This window comes from Gossypium hirsutum, chromosome A13 (assembly GCF_007990345.1).
Source record: "Gossypium hirsutum isolate 1008001.06 chromosome A13, Gossypium_hirsutum_v2.1, whole genome shotgun sequence".
Lineage (NCBI taxonomy): Eukaryota > Viridiplantae > Streptophyta > Magnoliopsida > Malvales > Malvaceae > Gossypium > Gossypium hirsutum.
The window spans coordinates 90,091,402-90,111,205 of NC_053436.1; the positions used below are offsets into that span (position 1 = coordinate 90,091,402).

Genomic DNA, 19,804 nt, shown 5'->3' on the forward strand with positions numbered 1-19,804 from the left:
AAACCTTTTAAGACGCCAACCTCTTTCTCTTTTCTCCAAATTTCCTTTTTTTTCTTTTTCTCCTTCAATTCAAATAATTTATTTAAAGTGTCATCAAATCTTTTTCGGGAACTGAAATGACAATTCAAACATTCCACCCTATTTACTCAACTCAACACCTCTAAACAACTATTAGCTCTACTCACTGCCAAAGTCTACAAAGTAAAGTAATGGCTTAACATGTCACTTGATCTTTTAACTCGAAATAAGATAACAATCCAAACACTCCACCCCAATTCCTCAATTGATCACAATTCTTAAGATATTACTTATAACCTCGAGCAATTAGCGAAGTATTTTACTCTTAACCATTTTTCTTTTTTTGTTTCAAGAAGAAATAATGTAGAGATTTTTTTTTTCGCACCAGTGTTCAAGTAAGTTCCAGTAACTTTCATGGAGTGTTCATTATGCACATAAATATTAACCCAATTTAATCAACTTCTAACACCATGTGCAAGATGCAAGACAAGATTATCATACACCTAAATGCTTATGATAAGGCAGTGAGATTTCTGGTCATTTTAGAGTGAAAAGAAAGAATGAATCATTGAATTATGACACGTGTCTGGAATCATAGCAAGTTATGATTCTAGATTAAGTCGTGAGCACGAAATGGTTTAACTGAATAAAAAAAAATAGCGAGCTCAAAAGCAAATGCAACATGACAGTTATGTAATAATAACAATAAAATAAGCAATTTATACCCCTTGCTTAATTCTACATTATCCCCAATGTAGTGACAATTTGCAAAAATTAAAGGAAGGTAAGAAACACTCCCCAGAATGCTTCTATGATTGCCGATGTTGCAAGTTGTGGAAAATTGCTCTCCTCAAATAACTCTTATGGTGTGTGAAAAATATGTTTTTCTTTTGCAAGAAAAAGCAGAAAATCAGCCAAAACCCCCCATTGTCTCATTGCGTTATTTTCCTTGTATTCTTTGTATGGACTGCTTTTTTCTTGAGTGATTCTCGGGCAATCTCAGGCCATAAAACAAATAGCAAAAGAGTATGCTTTTCTCGTGCTAGCATCAGAAACGCCTAACTATATTATTTTTCTTGTCTTGTTCCACAACTTTTCTCGTTCAAAGCTGATATCTCCAAAAGCAATGGTGTCCATTCACGAGTTTATTTGGTATTATCCAATGAGATGGAAAAATAGACTAAACCCAAGTCTCTAGACCGCCTGCATGCACGGCAGTTCAAGGGGATTATATGTTACAGTACAATATTTAAAAGGCAAATTTTTGCTGTCAGACAAGGTAAAATAGCATCCAATCTGATTTGACGCATATCATCTTACACTTGAAGAATGCTTGGCTTCAATATCTTGAAGTCTGAGAGTCACGGCACGTTTGTGAGCATCAAGCCCCTCAACTTCAGCCATGGTGGCCACATATGGGCCAAGGTTTCTCAGGCCTTCCTCTGTCAAAGATTGAACAGTCATGTACTTCAGGAAAGAGTCAAGAGACACACCACCATACATCCGCGCATAGCCATATGTGGGAAGAACATGATTGGTCCCACTTGCATAGTCTCCCACGCTCTCTGGTGTCCACTGCCCTAGGAACACGGAACCTGCAGGAACATGGCAAAGACCTTAACCGAAATCGCAATCAAGCTCAACAAATATAGTTTTGGCAGAGGTGAACTTGTTATGTTGGCTACATTACTTGAAGATCAATTACATAAAACCTGCATGTTCTCTACTTGGATCTCAAACCAATTACACAAGAACAAGTACAAAACTTGTAGGAAAGTTTTAAATATGCAAATGAAGGAGGACATGTAATTCAAATGTTGGTGCAAGATAACGTCGTAGTGACAGAGCAAGTTAGCTACTGAAAAGGGGAATTCTTAAACTAGGTACTGACTGCTATCACGAGGATCATTATGAGAACATGTAAAAGCTATAACAAAATAATGTAACCAAAGATGAAAAATACCAGCATTCTCAACAAAACCCTCCCACTTCTCTGCATCCTTCACATTTATGATCAGGTGCTCTGGCGCGTATAAATTTGAGAAGGAGATTGCCTAAAAAGAAAATGTTCATGAGAAATTCCATAAAGCAGAGTACAAGATATTTTATATGCTTGAATTGTATGATTGCAAGAACCAAATAGAAATAAACCCGAACAGGGAAAAACTCAAACTTCTAAACATTAGCCAAGTACAATAAAGGCTTGTCCTTTAAACCTTGATAACTTTTCACTATCTAAAGTCATTGTATGAAAGTTGGAATCAAAATAGATGAACAGCAGAAGAATGGAACCCAACCTCAACCATATCACGAGCAAAAACAGTGAAACTATGGCTTAGTGCTTTTGAAGCAAAATCTCCCCTTGGAAGGCTATTGCACTGTTTACTAATTTCCTCCTCAATAGCTTTAAGATCCACACCCTCACCAGCTATTACAAGAACAACCTGGCTATCAGGTCCATGCTCAGCCTGAAAATAGCAGCTTTTATCAGTACATACATCAAGTCCAATAGAAACAGCTTCTTTATGTTCTGTACAGATCAAGGCAAACTGAAGCTTGGGCTGTAGTAAGGAAGATAACCATGTTCCATTCCCCATAATGCTACCCTCCCTTCCCAAGGTTCAAATTTGATGGTTGTAAACTGAAAATCCCAAGTTTAACCAGTGACACATCCCTTGGGGCCACAAAAGCAGCAAACTAATTATCAACACTATGCTTTATTCTCCAACAATGGAACAAAAGAAGCACCTAACATGGTATCACGAGAGGGATTGAATAGTCTACTTTGCAAGTTTTGGGTTTAACAAATAATTCTCCATTTTAAAATGAAAACAAAAACCCAGAACAATCGAAAATTGGACAAAAACATGGATAATTAAATATATATATATATAGTGCAGGAGAAAAGCCTCCCAAAACTGTCAAAGACTTTATGTTGCTCTGACTCTTCATATGAGGCCTTGACCCTCCATATACAAGGAGAAACTTAAAACGAGTTCAACACAAATGAGAAACATTCATGCTCAACAAGCTCTCAATTCTAAGAAGCAAAGACAATAGATGATCAAGCACGGCATCTCCCCTTTTTGAACAATGAAAAGCTTGATTGATCCTTGACCAGGAAATAGTCAAACTGTAACTACAAAGCAAGATCTGATTCCTTGAATCACTCTGGCAACTACGACTCAATATCCTCTTCTGGTTTAAATAGGCCTGTTTACAGTTCATATGAATAACTCTTACCTCCTAAACATGGAAAGAAAAAAGGGTACTTTCATCACACATGGTGATTTACAATATACAGCCCTGAAATTATATATTAACAGAAGTAACAACAATTGAGATTGCAATGCACAAAATGACCTTGAACTTGATAGGTTCTAGCATCTTGATTTACAGAAAGAAAGCCAGACTAGTTCATTATAAAGGCCAAAAGAAAACCCTATAGCAGATATAGTTCTCTAAATTGATCAAGTAAATTACACAATCTTTGCTGTCCTGATGGAGTATTTCATGAAACAGCAAAAAACTTGATATTGCTAATTCGATCACTCAGTGATATAGTAAAGACAAACAAGAACAGCTCAAGATACAATTTTAAGTAAAAAGGTAGAAAATTAGAACTAAAAAACAAGTGAAAACCTGGGATAGCAAATCTGCAGCTATATGTACAGGACTGGCAAGTTTGTCAGCAATAACCAAAACTTCTGAAGGGCCAGCAGGCATGTCAATTGAAATCATAGCCTCACTATTCTGCAGGGAAACAGGAACAGAAGGTAAAATCAAATCAAATAGAGGACAATGTCTACAACTTTGTTTGATTGGATCGAACTTAAGTACAAGTTCAAAAAGAAAGCAAATCATACTTGGAGTATCATTTTTGCAGCTGTTACATACTGATTACCAGGTCCAAAAATTTTCTCAACCTACAATGAAGGCAAAATTGTTAGCACCGACAAAAAGCTGAAAAAGCCCAGTCATGATAAATAAAATCTCATCTTTCTTCCTAAAATATATGCTATCTTGTCAGAGTTTTCATGCCTTCAACAGCTAATCATATTCGAAGTCTAGAACTATGTTATCAACTGTTGTGGAATTATTTTGACGTAGGGTATAAGACTTCTCTTAGTCTACTATACATGCTCAAATGGCAATAAAGAGAACCATAAACCCGTTGTAGCTTTCTGATAATATACTAGTTATTAATAGTTTTCTGATCATCATTACAATTTCTGAAAGATATGGTTCAGCATAATTTAAAATCAATATTTTTCCATACTACCTATATTTTTACAACTGCATGCTATTATCCACACACAGCACACAGGCACCTACAGAAAGTTGTGAAAGAGAAATTGACCAACCATGCATGATAAGTCTTGCTGAAAACTTGCATTTTTGTAGGATTAATTAAATTACACTCAACACAAAAAACTGAAGGCTTCTAATGCAATTTTCCAGCCACATGGCATAACATCAATAGTTCAATACATAAAATGTAAATTAGTCAAGGAGAGAATGTATAAAATTCAGGTTACAGATATCTTAGCAAGAACATGGAAAAGAATTTGATTAAAAGGAAGGACAATTTCTTTCTAATTACTGATAGAAAACACAAGAAATCCATTACCCGTATGTCTTCAAAATTTCCATAAATATCTATCAGTATTAAAACTCAAGAACTGAGAAAAAGTTGACAAAGAATCATTACCTTTGGGCAAGATTCTGTGCCCCAGGCCATAGCAGAAATGGCCTGTAAAATTCAGTTTAAGTAAAAAGTATTAAGATCTAATAATATTAACGGTCGAATATAGGATGTGCGAGCATATCTTCATTGTTCTCAGACCTGAGCTCCACCAGCTTTAAGTATGTGAGTTACACCGGCCTTCTTGGCACAATAGAGCACTTCCTATAGCAAAATACTGATCAGCATTGTCTTTCGTTATTTTTAATTTCAATAAAAGAAATAAAAAAAAATACCTTGCATATGTTGCCATCTTGGCCTGGGGGAGTTGCAAGAACAACAGTTTTACATCCAGCGATCTGTGCAGGCTGGGGCGAGGAATAAGCCAAATGTCAAATAAATCTAGACCTACCATAGAACAGAAAGGAAACTGGATATATATCTAATGTAGTCAATTTCATCAACTTACAACAGAAAGCATTAGAGCAGTTGAAGGCAGGACAGCAGTTCCCCCTGGTACATAAAGACCAACGGAACCAATACTCCTAGCAACCCTTTTGCATCTAACACCCTATCAGAGTACTATGATGTTTATTATGTTGACAATATAAGGATTATGCAATAAGAAAGCAGAAATATTAACTTACTTTCATATTTTCAACACTTTTCTCCACCGACTTTTGAGCAAGATGAAATGCATATATATTGTCATATGCCACGTCAAATGCCTCTTTAATAGTTGGGTCAAGCTGAGACATGACAGCATGGCAAAGAAAGGCAATGGATATAAAATAAGTTCAACAAACAAACTAGAAGTTTAATGAGATTTCAAGGAGAATATTTTTCAGATAAAAAGTACCTCTGGATAAGGAAGCTCTGAGACATTCTCAACTATTTTCTCTAGCTCAACTTTATCGAACTTTTCAGTATAACTGCACAATGAATATATTTTCAAACAACCACGTTTTTAACCACATTATTAGAAATGATCACAGAAAAATAAAAAAAGGACTGCAAAGTCTGTAAGCAGCACCGACACTCTAACTGCAGCATCGCCTCTGCTGCGGACATCATCAACTATTGGTTGGATCTGAGAAGCATACCATATAAGAAAATTTAAAACCAGCAGGGGCTGAATGAAGAAATTTAAAACCAGCAGGGGCTGAATGAAGATATGTATCAGAAAAGAGCAAAAGGAGATAGAGGAAAGACGAGACAAGCTCACCACACTGAATATGGAAGAAAAATCTATGCGAGGACGAGCCTTCAAGCTCTCTACCTCAACATGACTAAGTTCTGGTAACTTATAAGACTTCATTGCACACCTTATTCTCTTACAAGCCGGTCCTGCAATAGTGATGGATAGAAAAAGACACATGTTTCTCAACGTTTCCTAAACTGGGTACACGCGCTAATGAACAAGTAATATCTTATCAAGCACAAAACAAGAACAATTTTATGGAAAAATGAGATTCAAACCCTGGTTTTGAGCAAAGGATTCATGTAAAAATTATTGAGTCGAATGCTCCTATGCAATGAACAAATAAGTAGTACCGTTTTACCAAAACAAGTTTATGGCAAATGAGATTAACTGAAGTTTTCATCAAACGATTCATACAACTAATGAGGCAAATGATCGGATGCCACCAACAAAACAGAGCATTGGAAAAATCCAGTAAGGATGTACAACCAGTTAAAGAAACGGAATGCGAACAGCAAACATTTTCACATAACGATTAAAATATTTCGAGCAAGAAAGTACCTGTGACTGTAGCTGAAGGAAAAGAAAGTGAGGAAAGACGGATGAAACTAGGGGCGGCGAAGGAAGGAAAATTGGGGGAGTGAAATGGTTTAATAGAAAGATTGTTGGGTGGGTTAAGTCGTAGAAGCTGAGAATCCATAACCAACCACCTTCAACTCAAATAAAAAATAAAAATAAAAATAGAAGAAAGGATTCTAAAGAGGTCTTTTCGTTTTAAACTACACCACATAAAAGAAGAGTTGGATTGCGAGATGAATGAAAGTCATTAAACAAGGAATCAATGAGGGATATAATCGAAAGGGAAATAGAAGAGAGATCTAGAGAGTTACCTGAGAATATAGAAGTGGCAGAGGAGAAAGATTTCGAGACTGAAAGAAGATTTTGGCCACTCTACCCGTAAACACTAAAAAGGTCAATGAAAACAAAGGTTTTTTTTTGTTTTTTTTTTATAATAAAAAAATAGAAAAGAGAAAAAGGCCCTAAGGGCAAAATAGCATAAATCAAACTAGAGGCTGAACGAATAACGTTGCATAGTCGAAACTAAAACAGCAATCAACATTCTCATTAAATGACCAATAGCTAAATCTATGGGCATATTATAAAACAATAACATCTGTATGACCATTTTTTAACTTCATTTTATCATCTATTAAATAATAATCCATAAAAATAAATTATTTATTTTATAATAAGATAATCAATTTACCTTTTTTACCTGAGTCGTAAGAGTTAAGTAAATTAACTAATCGAATATCATTTTTTCAAATAATCTTTTATGAAATAAACATAACTATTATACTTTTTTAGTTTTTCTAGAGGCGGAAAAAATATGTAAATATTTTAAGGATAATTATTTAATTCACAATTTGGAAATTTTTTTATTTCATAAGCCATCACACAAATTTTATTTTTTAAATTTTTTAAATTTAACTTAAAATATATGATAAAATTTCAATTTCATTAGTAGATTTAAAATTTTAAATGGCAAGCTTTAAATTAAATATTTTAATTAAAAGATTAACAATTTACTTGTATTATTATATTTTTCACTAATTTAAAAATAAAAATATTTATATATAATAATAAATTTAATTAAAAATTAATTCAATTCAAAATTATATGATTATTTAGATTAAACTGGATCAATTGAAATGAGAACCGGCTAAAATATTAATACAAAGAAAGATTTTTGAGTGATTAAATTGTGAAACGATAAAGAAGTATTAATTTAAATGAATGAAAACTAATTTTAATGATTTATCCAAGTGTTAAAAATTGTTAAACATTGCAAAATTGCAATATTTGTTGGTGAGGAATATACTAAATCTAATTAATGAATTTTGGAACCTCTCCGATTGTTTCGGAGGAAACCAAAATTGCTCGGGGAAAACAGTTAGGCAAATCTCAGACTCGGAGAAAGCGTTGGCTTTTCATCTTCTTAAGAAACTCCACTCTGCATTTTAATATCTCTCATTCATTTTATTTAGAAAAACAAAAAAAAAAAGTTCGATTCTCCGAAGACAGAGCGCTTCCGCAATGGCTTTCTCTTTTCTCATCAGATCCACTGCCGCAGCCTCCTTTCATATCGAAGCCTCCGACCTCTCTCTCTCACCCTCCGATCGCCTCAAGGTCCTCCACTTTCTCCGGATCAGCACCATAAAACTTTTAAAATGGCTGACAAACTTTCCTTTCCATTTTTTTTTTGGTGTCTTTAAAGGGAAATATATAATCAGCTGAGCTGAACTTATGCTGAATGAATGAAACTTGTGCAACTTCAAGGCATTCTTTCCCTAGTACTTTTGTAGTACGTTTTCTTGGGAAACAAACGGAGTATTAAGAATTACAATACCTCGTCATGCATGTTTTATTTAGTTTAGCCGCGATTGCTGTGTAGATATTTACTTTTCGACTTTGTTACATTTTGTTAGGCTGCTTGGTGAGAAAACATTACTTATTAAGTCGTTTACGTTGTTTTGGCGAATATGGGAAATTTGAAAAACTTATGTTGAATAAATCAGTTTCTTTAGTTACTTTTTTCCTTACCAATGATCTATTATTTAATGGGGAATCCAACTCCTTTTTTGTGGCAATCTGAATCCTGAATGATAATGCTCTTTTGTTCAGGTTTCAAGCATTGGTTTTAGTGGGAATCTCAACTCCATTTTTGGTGCTGCATTATCGACTACGTCTGTTTCCTTACAGTTGAGTTATCCCGAACTGCCTTATCATGATTTGCTTCAGTTTGCAATTATTTGGTTTTTTGCTCAGATACTGAAGGGTTTTAAAAATTATTCATCTGTCCAGGAAATGCAATTCAAGGAGTATCCAGCCCATCAAAGCCACTGCTGCCAAAATTCCTCCCGCGGCTCCAAGTAAGAATTTGAAAAACTTTTTTAATTTATATCAACTGTTTTTTATGCTAGGGAAGGGTAAAAAAGAATAAATAGGCTTACTTTTTTCCTTTTTGGCTAGTAATAAATAGGCTTATTTAGTTTTCCTAAAATTACTTCAGAAGTAGTATGCACTGATGTTCTGCTTTTGGCTTGTTTCTCATTTGTTTAGAGTCACGGAAAAGCGGGAAGACAAAGATTGGAATCAATGGTATGTTTTCTTATTTTCATCAAGCTTGTACTTTGCTTTATTTGAGTTGCTTTCAGTATGCTTGCAAAATAGCAGTGAACTAGCATCCTAGGCTTAGTTTGTGTGTTAGCGTGGATGGGGTTTGGGCAGGTACCATAGGCGCCTCCTTCTTGACAACAGGGGCGAAGCCAAAAAATTTTTAAGCGGGCTGAATGAAATTTTAATTTTTTATAGGTTATATTTTTATAATTTGTAAAAGATTAAATTAAATTTTTATAATTTTAGAGAAGGTCAAAGTGTAATTTTATTTTTATTAATTTAAAATTTTTAAAAAATTTCAAGAACCTAAAATATAATTTTCTATTTTAGGGGGGCCGGGGCCCATGCCACCCCCCATCCCTGGCTACGCCCCTGCTTGACAAACAATAATGTATCCAGAACTTCAGCTTATAACTTCACATATACAGTTAAAATATATATGGTTGAAAAGTATCAGAATCAATATGCACAATTGGAACTCAGTTAGTGCTTACACTTTTGTTCCGATCAATTTTAAGATCAGTAAGGTTCTGTTAGCTGTTGATCTATGGTTCAGTTGCTGTAGTTCATGTGTTTAGGAAGTGTATTTTGATGTAGGTGTAGCTAAAAGCATTTGGAGATCTTACTGAATGTTCTGCTAAGCTTGTGGTAATGGCGGGAGAGAATTAAAATTCTATTTAAAATATTTATTTCAAGTCTTAAAGTCCAAAACCAAGTAGATTAATCCTGATTTGGAAGTCCTTGTTGCTCTAGATAGCATGATGTATCTTGTAACGACTCATTTTTGAGAATGAATCTTTGCAGGTTTTGGTCGTATTGGAAGGTTGGTTTTAAGAGTAGCGAACTTAAGGGATGATATTGAAGTGGTAGCAGTCAATGATCCTTTTATTGATGCTAAGTACATGGTAAGCATGCCCATTTGCACTTGGTTTGGTCAATATAGAAAAATTTTAGGCTTGTGTATTCTGACATAGAAAATTCTCTTTTCTTGTTGGCCTCCTGGAGTTACAATCAAACTTCCTTTACGTGTACTCAGAATCAATAAATTGTAGATGCTCGTTGATGTTAACTTGTTAAGTGTATTATGTAGCTTGGGGTTGTTGTGTTTAGGTTCATGGCACTTGTTATAATTTCTCACACCACTAAACAGTTGTTATTATTCACCATCATCTTTTGTTCTTTATCCAGACTTATATGTTTAAATACGATTCAACTCATGGAGGCTTTAAGGGAAAGATCAGAGTTGTGGATGAGTCCACCTTGGAGATTAATGGCAAGCAAATACATGTTGTAAACAAAAGGTATGGTTCTAGTCCTTTATTGATTTCTTTGAAAATTGAACGATTAATGGGAAGCAAATACATGTTGTATACAAAAGGTATGGTTCTAGTCCTTTATTGATTTCTTTGAAAATTGAACGTGCTTTCCCACACGAATCTCCTCATACTAGTATCATAGTAGTGTCCAACATGGACACGCTGCTGACATGAAAAGATACTATGGGAGATGTGACATCAGAATATGGCACATGACACATCCAATTAACTTGAATATGCAATGTGACAATGGGTTTATTAAAATTAAAAATTTTAAATTCAAATTCAATTTTTTAAATTTAAATTCAACAATAAAATATTAAAAATTAAATATTTTAAAAACACTTTTAATTTTGACCAACTGTTGACCGATGTTATCTAGTGTTGATTGGACGTTTATCGGTGTTTCCTTTTAATTTTAAATATTTTCAAAATTTTATATATATTTAAAAATATATAATTTTTTTTAATTTTTTAAAGTTATTAAAAACTTTCTAAAATTTATATTTTTTTATTTTTAAAATTTTAAAATTTTAAACTTTTTTTCAATTTTTAGATTTCATGAGCCAAAAAAAAAAATTAGGTATCAAAGTAAGAAAACATATATAGTTTAAGGGCTAAAATGAGCATTAAGCCATAAAATTTAATTTATGTTCTCAAAATATTTCAAGAAAAAGATAAAAATAAAACCATTTTATATATGAATTTGAATTAATTAATCTAAGTAAATACTTATATTTAAGCACTTTACTTGGTTAGTGGAGAGGCGCTCCCCAAACTTTGTGAACCCATTGGACTCTCATTAGAGTCAGGGACAAACATCAAGATAAAACTGAGCATAAACACTCCAGGCACAATACCTTCTCCAATGAGAAGTTCGTTGGCTCTGTGTTAGAGTTGTGTGACCTAAATTCTAAGAGATTGCTTGCAAGTTAAGTTAAACAAAATATATTTTCTTTTTAGAAGATTTAGTATTTATTAGCATAATAAATTTAACATTTATTAGCATAGTTTACTTCACCTACTAATTTAGCCTATAAATAGGTTATTTTACAACCTTAAAAAATACACCCATTAGAGATTAAAACTCGAGAATTTTGTATTTACGTTTTGAGGGTTTGTTGTTTTCGGGTTGTCTGGTTCAGTTTTTATTTCCATCTTTTGTACTCTTCGTTATTTTACCATTATAGTAAAATTATCTTTGCCCGTGATTTATTATCCTCTTTGGAGGGATTTTTTCATGTTAAATTTATGTGTTCAATTTCTCAATTTATTCTGTTATTTTTTTTTACTTGTTGCTTAATTGGTCGATTCTAACACTGCGCAAACTACATTCCAAGAAGATATCTCCTAGAGCGAGACCGTCCTCCCCTGAACACCCATATTGCTTGTTTGTGTGCCATAGCTCTCTAAGATGTGTTATTCTTATGTCATAAACTATAACAACATAAAATCATGTTACTTCATTTGATTAAACCATTTCCTATCAAATTATCTCAACTCCGGATAACATTTTAATGATATCGACCAGGGACCCTGCAGAGATCCCTTGGGGCAAATTTGGGGCTGAGTTTGTTGTTGAGTCATCTGGTATTTTCACTACAGTTTCTAAGGCCTCTGCTCATATGAAGGTTGTTGTAATATTCCTGCTTTGTTGTATTATCACATAAAAGCAAGCACATAGCAAAAGCCACCTGTGAGTGCATGCATTTTTAGAAACGCCCCAAATTGAACTTTTACTAATCTGTTTTTTAGGGTGGTGCCAAGAAAGTTGTAATTTCTGCCCCTTCTACAGATGCCCCTATGTTTGTGGTAGGAGTAAACGAGAAGTCCTACATGTAATAGCCCGATTTTAGGCTTAGTCGGAACAGTGGTTTCGGGACCACAAATCCGACGAAAAAAAATGTAATGGCTTGAATTTTCAGAGGTGTTGGAACGGTGATTCGAGATCACTAAATTCGACAAATGGGTAGAAAATATTATTAATTTAGTAAGTATAAGTTAAATATGAAGTTAGGAAAATTTTTGAAATAGTGAATAGTGCACTAGAAATAAATATTAAAATAATTAGAATCGAAATGAGGTATCAAGACCTCGGGGATTTTAAACTGAGCCATAAATATTTTTATAAATATTTATGGAGTGTTAAAAAGTTAGTATTAAAGTTTCGTTAAGAAATTTTAAAGTTCCGATAATTAATTGAACAAAAAGGACTAAATTGTAACAAATGCAAAATTTTGGGAAATGATTAAATAGCTTAAATGATAAAAGGAAGAGGGCTTAAAAAGCAAATAGACCCAAGGTCTATTTGGTCTGGACGGCAGAGGCATGAAATCAGCAAGAAAGTAAGGAGAATTAAGGGCAAAATTGGAAAATTGCAAAATTTGCTTAATAAAGTTAGGACCCAAGTGGAATTATCTAGATTTTCTCTTCATTTTTCTGAATTCTCATCAGCTAAAACACCATGGAAGGGCTTCTTCAAGCTGGTTCTTCATATTTTTATTACAAGTAAGTTCAATTCTTGACTATTTCTTGAAATTTTTGTATTTTTATGACTTTTACAACTAGGCCCACTTGTTAAATTCATTAGTTTTTGATTTTATGAAAGAAGTTGAAAGTTGATATGAATATGTGCTGGAAGTATATGATGATTTAGCATGAAATTAGAGCTTTAAATTGTTCATATGCTGATTTTATTGAAAGAATTGAATAGAAAGTGAATGTTTGGGACCTAATAGTAAAAGAGTTTGAAGATAGAGTTATATGTGGAAATTCTGAATTTCAATAGTTGTGTAACAAATTATAATGTCTAATAAAGTACTAATTGATAAAATTAGATTAATTGAGGGGTTAATTGAGAAAGGACCGAATTGTATAAACTGTGAAATTTGGGGCAAAATGGAAATCAACATTTTGCACTAAAGCAGTTTTGGACAGCAGCAGTAGTGTAACTTTGAAAAATCACCAAAAATTGTAGAGATTGAATTAGAGGATGAATAAAATATGAAATTAAAGCTTATTGAGTCTAGTTTCTTATAAAAGAAATTATGTGAGCAATGGAATTGTAAATCATGAGATATAATAGATTTTGTGAGACAAGGTCAGAATGAATTCGGGTTCCCCTGTTCTGACTTTGGAAAATCATTAAAAATTGTACAGAAATTATTATGAGTTATAGTTTATATGGTTAGAATCATTAATGAGTCTATTTTTAGAAGAAACAAGCTAAAACATCATCCGAATTCTGTACAATGAGATAATTAATTTTTAGTGAAGAGTGGTCGGAACTGTCAGACAGCAAAACAGGGGAAACTTTAAAGAATAAACTGTACTATTTGGCTGAACCAAAAATTATGAAAATTTTATGGTATGAAGATATGTGAGTCTAGTTTCAGGGAAAATTAACGGATCTTAATTTGGAGCTCCGTAGCTCCGGATAAAAATAATTTAGTGACTCTGACTCGGATAAACAGCTTTGAATATACATGTTAGTGAATATTGAAATTATGGTTAATGTTGTTTAAGTGTGTTATACACATTAAGGATGTGGAATGGAGAGGAGGAGGAGGAAAATTGGGAAATATATGAATGATTCGTGTATAAATGGTCATATGTTTGATTATAACTCATAAACGATGAAATATGAATGATGCTTATTTTTGTGCATTATTGGTCATGGTTTCAGCTCATGTGTGAAAATAAAGTTTCATAGTATGTGTGTATGGTATATTCAGTATATGATTTGGCATGAAATAATACCATGAATGGTTTATGAATTAACACATGTTGGTAAGCCTGATATATGAATAAATGATCAAATTGAGCGGAACGCCGGATGTGAGTACTTCTGATCAAGTGATAAAGTGATAAGTGGTAGCTTTAGCTACACTTATCTGATCAAGTGACAAGTGGAAAGTGATAAGTAATAGCTTCGGCTATACTTATCTGATCAAGTGATAAAGTGATAAGTGATAGCTTCGGCTATACTTATCTGATCAAGTGACAAGTGGAAAGTGATAAGTAATAGCTTCGGCTATACTTATCTGATCAAGTAATTAAGTGATAAGTGATAGCTTCGGCTATACTTATCTGATCAAGTGACAAGTGAAAAGTGAAAAGTGATAGCTTCGGCTATACTTATCTGATCAAGAGACAAAGTGATAAGTGATAGCTTTAGCTACACTTATCTGATCAAGAGACAAAGTGATAAGTGGCTGCACTTATCTGATCAAGAAACAAAGTGATAAGTGGCTACACTTATCTGATCAAGAAACAAAGTGATAGGTGGCTACACTTATCTGATCAGGGACAAGTGATAAGTGATCATACGTAAGACCATAGTTATACTATGGCAAAGTGAAAGTGAAGTACTCAATTTTCCGTGACCGTTCTCTAATTTGATTAAGGATGGTAAGTGACAAATGGGCCCAAAAGAATTAAAGTAAATGGATAAGTGGTAGTGTATTTATATCAGGACGATGTTGTTATTCAAACTAAAGTGATATTTTCATTGCTAAATTGAGAATTTCATAAATGTGTTATTGAATGGTATAATCAATAAACATTGAGTTAAATGGTAAATACGTATTAGTTTTGAATTTGATGTCATTGAATTGTACGTGAATTAAATGGAAATTTCTAGTGATATGATTTAAATTATGAGCATGAGAAATTGCGAATTGAATGAAATGGAAATGAAGCATTAAATTGCATGAGTATGTATCGGGTCTCGCAGGCCCTAATTATTATGATTATAATATTTTGAGGATATATTGTGAAAAGTTATAGAAACATGTTAATTATTTTTGAAAGTTTTAATTTTGATGAAATTTTATAACTCGGTTAAATACGTTTACAAGTGTATGTGTTTTGGTAATGCCTCGTACCCTATTCCGGTGTTGGATACGGGTAAGGGGTGTTACACTACAAGCCAAGCATGAACGTAGTTTCTAATGCTAGTTGCACTACCAATTGTCTTGCTCCACTTGCCAAGGTATAATTGCATCCTCAGATTTTAGGTTTTGTTAATCTTATTTGTAAAGTAGGAATTTAAACAAAATCTGATTTCCGTTGTTTTTTTAACACTTAGTAAGACTTAAACATGGTGAATTGTTTGACGGTGTGAAGTTTTGCTTTTGTATGTTTTGGGTTCATGCCGGTTGGCAGGTCCATCTAGCCGTATTTGACAGTATTTATCATCTGAACATTTCCCCATGAAACATCTGGTTTTCTTTTAATTTGGCAATTTCCCTTAGTTTTTGTGATAAAATGTTGCAGGTGGTTCACGAGGAATTCGGTGTTATTGAGGGTTTAATGACAACAGTCCATGCAACTACAGGTATCAAGTCAGTTTTTCCCTAATTTTTCTCACATCAGATGATATTGTGTTGTTTTGATAATGCGGTAATTTTTAATATACAGCAACGCAAAAGACTGTTGATGGCCCTTCAATGAAAGATTGGCGTGGCGGTCGAGGAGCTGGGCAAAATATCATCCCCAGTTCAACTGGTGCTGCAAAGGTATAAGAGGGAAATCGCCAGATAACTTCAGCACTGTTTTTGAGAATAATTGTAACTAAAATTAAATAATGATTTGTGTTTTTCTTGTAGACTGTTGGAAAAGTTCTTCCAGAACTCAATGGGAAGCTTACAGGAATGGCATTCCGTGTCCCTACACCCAACGTTTCTGTTGTGGATTTAACCTGCCGACTTCAAAAGAGTGCCTCATATGAAACTGTCAAAGCAGCCATAAAGTGAGTTTTCGAAATTTTTGCTTTAAGTATCTTCCTTGTTCCTTCTTTTGTCTCCATTCATTCTCGTTTATTTCTTCTTCTTCTTCTTAAGTGTTTTCAGCATTCACTAGTGTTTTCCGCATTCACTTAGATTCTACCTTAATTTTATTTGAAGGCGTGCTTCAGAGGGGCCACTTAAAGGCATTCTTGGATACACAGATGAGGATGTTGTCTCTAGTGATTTTGTTGGTGATCCAAGGTATTGTATCTTTCTCTCTCTAATGTACAATCCATCCCGCATGTGCCTTTTGCTCTGCTGTGATGTGTTATGTAATTCACATGATATATTGTTGCGCGGAAGCGTGTGAAAGAGTAAAATTATTGTACTGAAAAATCACACTAAGTTCAATTCCCAGGAAAGAGAGGTGGATCACGAGGATCGCTTACATACCAGATCTTTCCTAGCCAGAATATCCCTCTATCGTAATTTAATAGCACAATAAATCACTACAATGACACTTGCAAAATATGCAGAACAAAAAATAAAGAACACTAGAATTTTAACGAGGTTCAGCAAATTTTGCCTACGTCCTCGGGCACTACCAAATATATTTCACTCCAAAAATACAAGTGAAAGTTTACAAATAGGGAGAGAGAACAATTGCCTTAAGTAGAGAATGGCAAGTGTGGGATGAAGAAAGTAAGAAATGGTTAGGCCTATTTATAGTTGAGGTTCAAGGATCAACTTGCAATGTCCCTATACAATTAGGGACCAAAATTGCAATTATCCCATGCCAACTTTTAACCCAACTTGCCAACCAATTTTACTTTCTACTTTCGGTGTCCACCCTTTTTGACTTTTCAAACAATGGGTGGGTTCCAATAATCTCCATCTTGAAGATTTGATTAGGATAATCTTATCTTCACACAATTCTTTCTGCCTTTGACAACAATACTTGATAGTGCCTTCTTCAACTGTTAAACTTGCAGGATATTAATCAAGTTCAAACAATGTTCGAACTTGGTTGCTGTTACCACCTTGGTCATCATATCTGCGGGATTATTTGCAGTCTTAATCTTCTGAAGACAAATTTTCCCCTCTTCAATAATTTCCCGCACAAAATGGAATCGTACGTCGATATGTTTTGTACGTGCATTGTAACACCCCGAACCCGAGTCCGACACCGGAGTCGAACACGAGGTGTTAACAAACTTTGAAAAATTTCCAGACACTGCCCAATCTGTGTACTAGTCGCTTTAAAAATCATATCTTGAGCTTCACAACTCGAAAATCAGTTTCGTGATTTTTCCCTGAAACTAGACTCATATGCCCATCTACATATTTTTTTCTAGAATTTTTGATTGGGCCAATTAGTACAGTTTATTAGTTAAAGTCTCCCATGTTACAGGAATCGACTACCCTGACCTTTGCACATTACGACTTGGATATCTCCTTGTACAGGGCTCCAATACTGATGTCGTTTATTTCTATAGAAACTAGACTCAGAGAGGAATCTATACATATATGGTATGACTCCTAATTATCTCTGGTTAATTTATAATCAATTTCCAAAGTCGGAACAAGGAATCCAGAACCCGTTCTGGCCCTGTCTCACGAGAACCTGAATATCTCTTAACATACTGTCCATATGATTGTTTCGTTACTTTCCTATGAAAGTAGATTCTTCAAGGTTTGTTTACATAATTTATTCACTATTTAATTCCATTCCTACTATTTTTAGTGATTTTCCAAATCTACGTCACTGATGCTGTCAGCATCTACCTTTAAGGTAGGCTTTACCTATTTCATGGTTCAACTAGCCCTTTTTGCATAAATGGCACAATTTATGAAAGTAATTAATCATCCCCGTGGCCAATCCTTGTCAAGCATATCCACACCAAATGATTAAAACATTATACTCAAACACATATAAGCCATTTTCGCATGGCTATCCAAAACTTATACATCACATAAAGTACTCGAAAAACAACAATGGGTCGTCCTATACATGCCATATCAAAATTCAACCAAAAGAGTACCCAAAAGAGCCTTTGATAGTGTGGGCGACTTCGACTTCAAGATCCCGAGTCCGATAGCTGGAGAACCAAAAATCTATAAAACAGAGGAGCAATGGAACGAAGTAAGCAATTTATGCTTAGTAAGTTTTGAGCAAGAAATTCCAGCATAACGAAAGCATAGCACACATTTAGCTAAACGGAATATTTCATAATACACAATTTTTCCGATATCAAACTTACTTCACAACGTTAACCCTTATGTACATACACAAAAGACCAACTTAGCCGAAGGCCGGTAGCTCGTTCATCAACTGAGCAAATATTTATTTGTAAGGGCTCGATTAAATTCAACACATACGTAACATATCCCAATATTGGGATGTTTTTCGAGTATTAGCTGAAATTTTACAGCAAGCTCATTCATTACCAAAATCACGTACCTTCGGAATTTAACCGGATATAGCTCCTCGTTCAAGTGCCTTCGGGACATAGCCCGGTTATAGTAACTCATACAATGCCTTCGGGACTTAACCCGGATTTTAAAACTCGCACGAATGCCTTCGGGACTTAACCCGGAATTAGTATCTCGCACAAAGGCCTTCGGGACTTAACCCGGAATTAATAACTCGCACAAATGCCTTCGGATCTTAGTCCGGATATAGTCACTTAGCGCAAAACCTTCGGGACTTAGCCCGGACAGCATTCAATTAATCATGCACATCTAACAATAATTCATGGCACATTCGTATTTCTTTTCATTAGCAAAACTCAAACACAAGGCACATACCATCCTTGCACATTCGGCTCAATAGCCACACATAGAGCATGATTTTAATTTGCTTAAAACATGATTTAATCACATCGTAATTTAAGCTCTCTTACTCAAGAACTTACCTCGGGTGTTGTCGAATGATTCCGCTAACTATTCGACCACTTTTTCCTTCCCTTTATCGGATCTATTTTCCCTTTGCTCTTGAGCTTAATTAAACAAATAAATTGATTTCATCATTTAGGCATCAAAAAGATGAACACGAAGCACTTAGCCCATATTTATACATTAGACATTAAAGTCACATACAAGTGAAATCATGCATCAACACAACATATTAGCTAATTTTTCCCCCTTGGCCGAATATGCATGTCTATTTTTGGGGTCGATTTCAACACTTAATACACACATATACACACTAGTAAAGCATCCTCCCCCTTTCCATCAATTTAACACATGCATTGCTCATTAACATGCAAAGTTACATTCGGCCTTAGCACACAACTTGCTAGCCGATTCTTCTCCATTTAGCAACCAATGCACATATGTGCTCACACAAAAATGCTAAAAAAGGAGGTTAAAGAATCATCAAGTCATCATCACATGCATCATTAACAAACTTCATATTTAGCATGCAATGGCATTAACACAACCTCCACCTAGGCCGAATTTTAACTCATCCTCTTGCATCATCACCACCACATCAACATCAACCAAGAATGATGCATCCATGGTCAAATGTCATTTCCATCACATAGCAAGATTTAGACCAGGGGCTAGGTAGAACTCAAGCTAACAACTAAAACATGCATGCATCTCAAGGAACATCATCAAACATACCTTAGCCTAGCTACATGCATGGCCGAACCTCTTCACCTTTCTTCTT

At 34.4% G+C, this 19,804-nt stretch overlaps 2 protein-coding genes across 6 annotated transcripts in view; one reads left to right on the forward strand and one right to left on the reverse strand.

Moving 5' to 3' along the window:
• Positions 1-1,061: 1,061 nt before the first annotated feature.
• On the reverse strand, positions 1,062-6,937 carry LOC107895145 (histidinol dehydrogenase, chloroplastic). 4 transcript variants are annotated; one of them, XM_016820385.2, is made up of 16 exons: positions 6,794-6,937; positions 6,465-6,613; positions 5,928-6,049; positions 5,740-5,792; positions 5,562-5,634; positions 5,350-5,451; positions 5,172-5,273; positions 4,999-5,070; positions 4,865-4,927; positions 4,730-4,771; positions 3,885-3,944; positions 3,661-3,771; positions 2,316-2,486; positions 1,982-2,072; positions 1,339-1,613; positions 1,062-1,221 (listed from the first exon to the last, which is right to left on the reverse strand). In XM_016820385.2, exons 2-16 carry the CDS (start codon positions 6,601-6,603, stop codon positions 1,213-1,215), a joined length of 1,485 nt encoding a protein of 494 aa, XP_016675874.2. In that variant the 5' UTR covers positions 6,604-6,613; positions 6,794-6,937; the 3' UTR covers positions 1,062-1,212. The 4 variants fall into 4 exon arrangements, with proteins under 4 accessions (XP_016675874.2, XP_040941124.1, XP_016675873.2 ...); XM_041085190.1 differs by lacking the exon at positions 6,465-6,613 and having other exon boundaries at positions 6,794-6,929; XM_016820384.2 differs by having other exon boundaries at positions 1,062-1,613; positions 6,465-6,682; positions 6,794-6,877.
• An 859-nt stretch (positions 6,938-7,796) lies between these two features.
• LOC107895144 (glyceraldehyde-3-phosphate dehydrogenase GAPCP2, chloroplastic) overlaps positions 7,797-19,804 on the forward strand; it is a 14,778-nt gene continuing 2,770 nt past the window's right edge. Inside the window, exons 1-13 of one of the 2 annotated variants that reach the window (XM_041085192.1) lie at positions 7,797-8,093; positions 8,589-8,665; positions 8,769-8,836; positions 9,027-9,065; positions 9,888-9,988; positions 10,272-10,384; positions 11,931-12,030; positions 12,155-12,235; positions 15,327-15,392; positions 15,677-15,737; positions 15,821-15,918; positions 16,009-16,151; positions 16,306-16,389. In XM_041085192.1, coding sequence (XP_040941126.1) covers positions 8,001-8,093; positions 8,589-8,665; positions 8,769-8,836; positions 9,027-9,065; positions 9,888-9,988; positions 10,272-10,384; positions 11,931-12,030; positions 12,155-12,235; positions 15,327-15,392; positions 15,677-15,737; positions 15,821-15,918; positions 16,009-16,151; positions 16,306-16,389 — 1,124 coding nt within the window. In that variant the 5' untranslated portion in view covers positions 7,797-8,000. Of the gene's footprint in view, positions 8,094-8,588; positions 8,666-8,768; positions 8,837-9,026; positions 9,066-9,517; positions 9,606-9,887; positions 9,989-10,271; positions 10,385-11,930; positions 12,031-12,154; positions 12,236-15,326; positions 15,393-15,676; positions 15,738-15,820; positions 15,919-16,008; positions 16,152-16,305; positions 16,390-19,804 lie in introns of those variants that run through there. The other variant, XM_041085193.1, reaches the window with a different exon arrangement.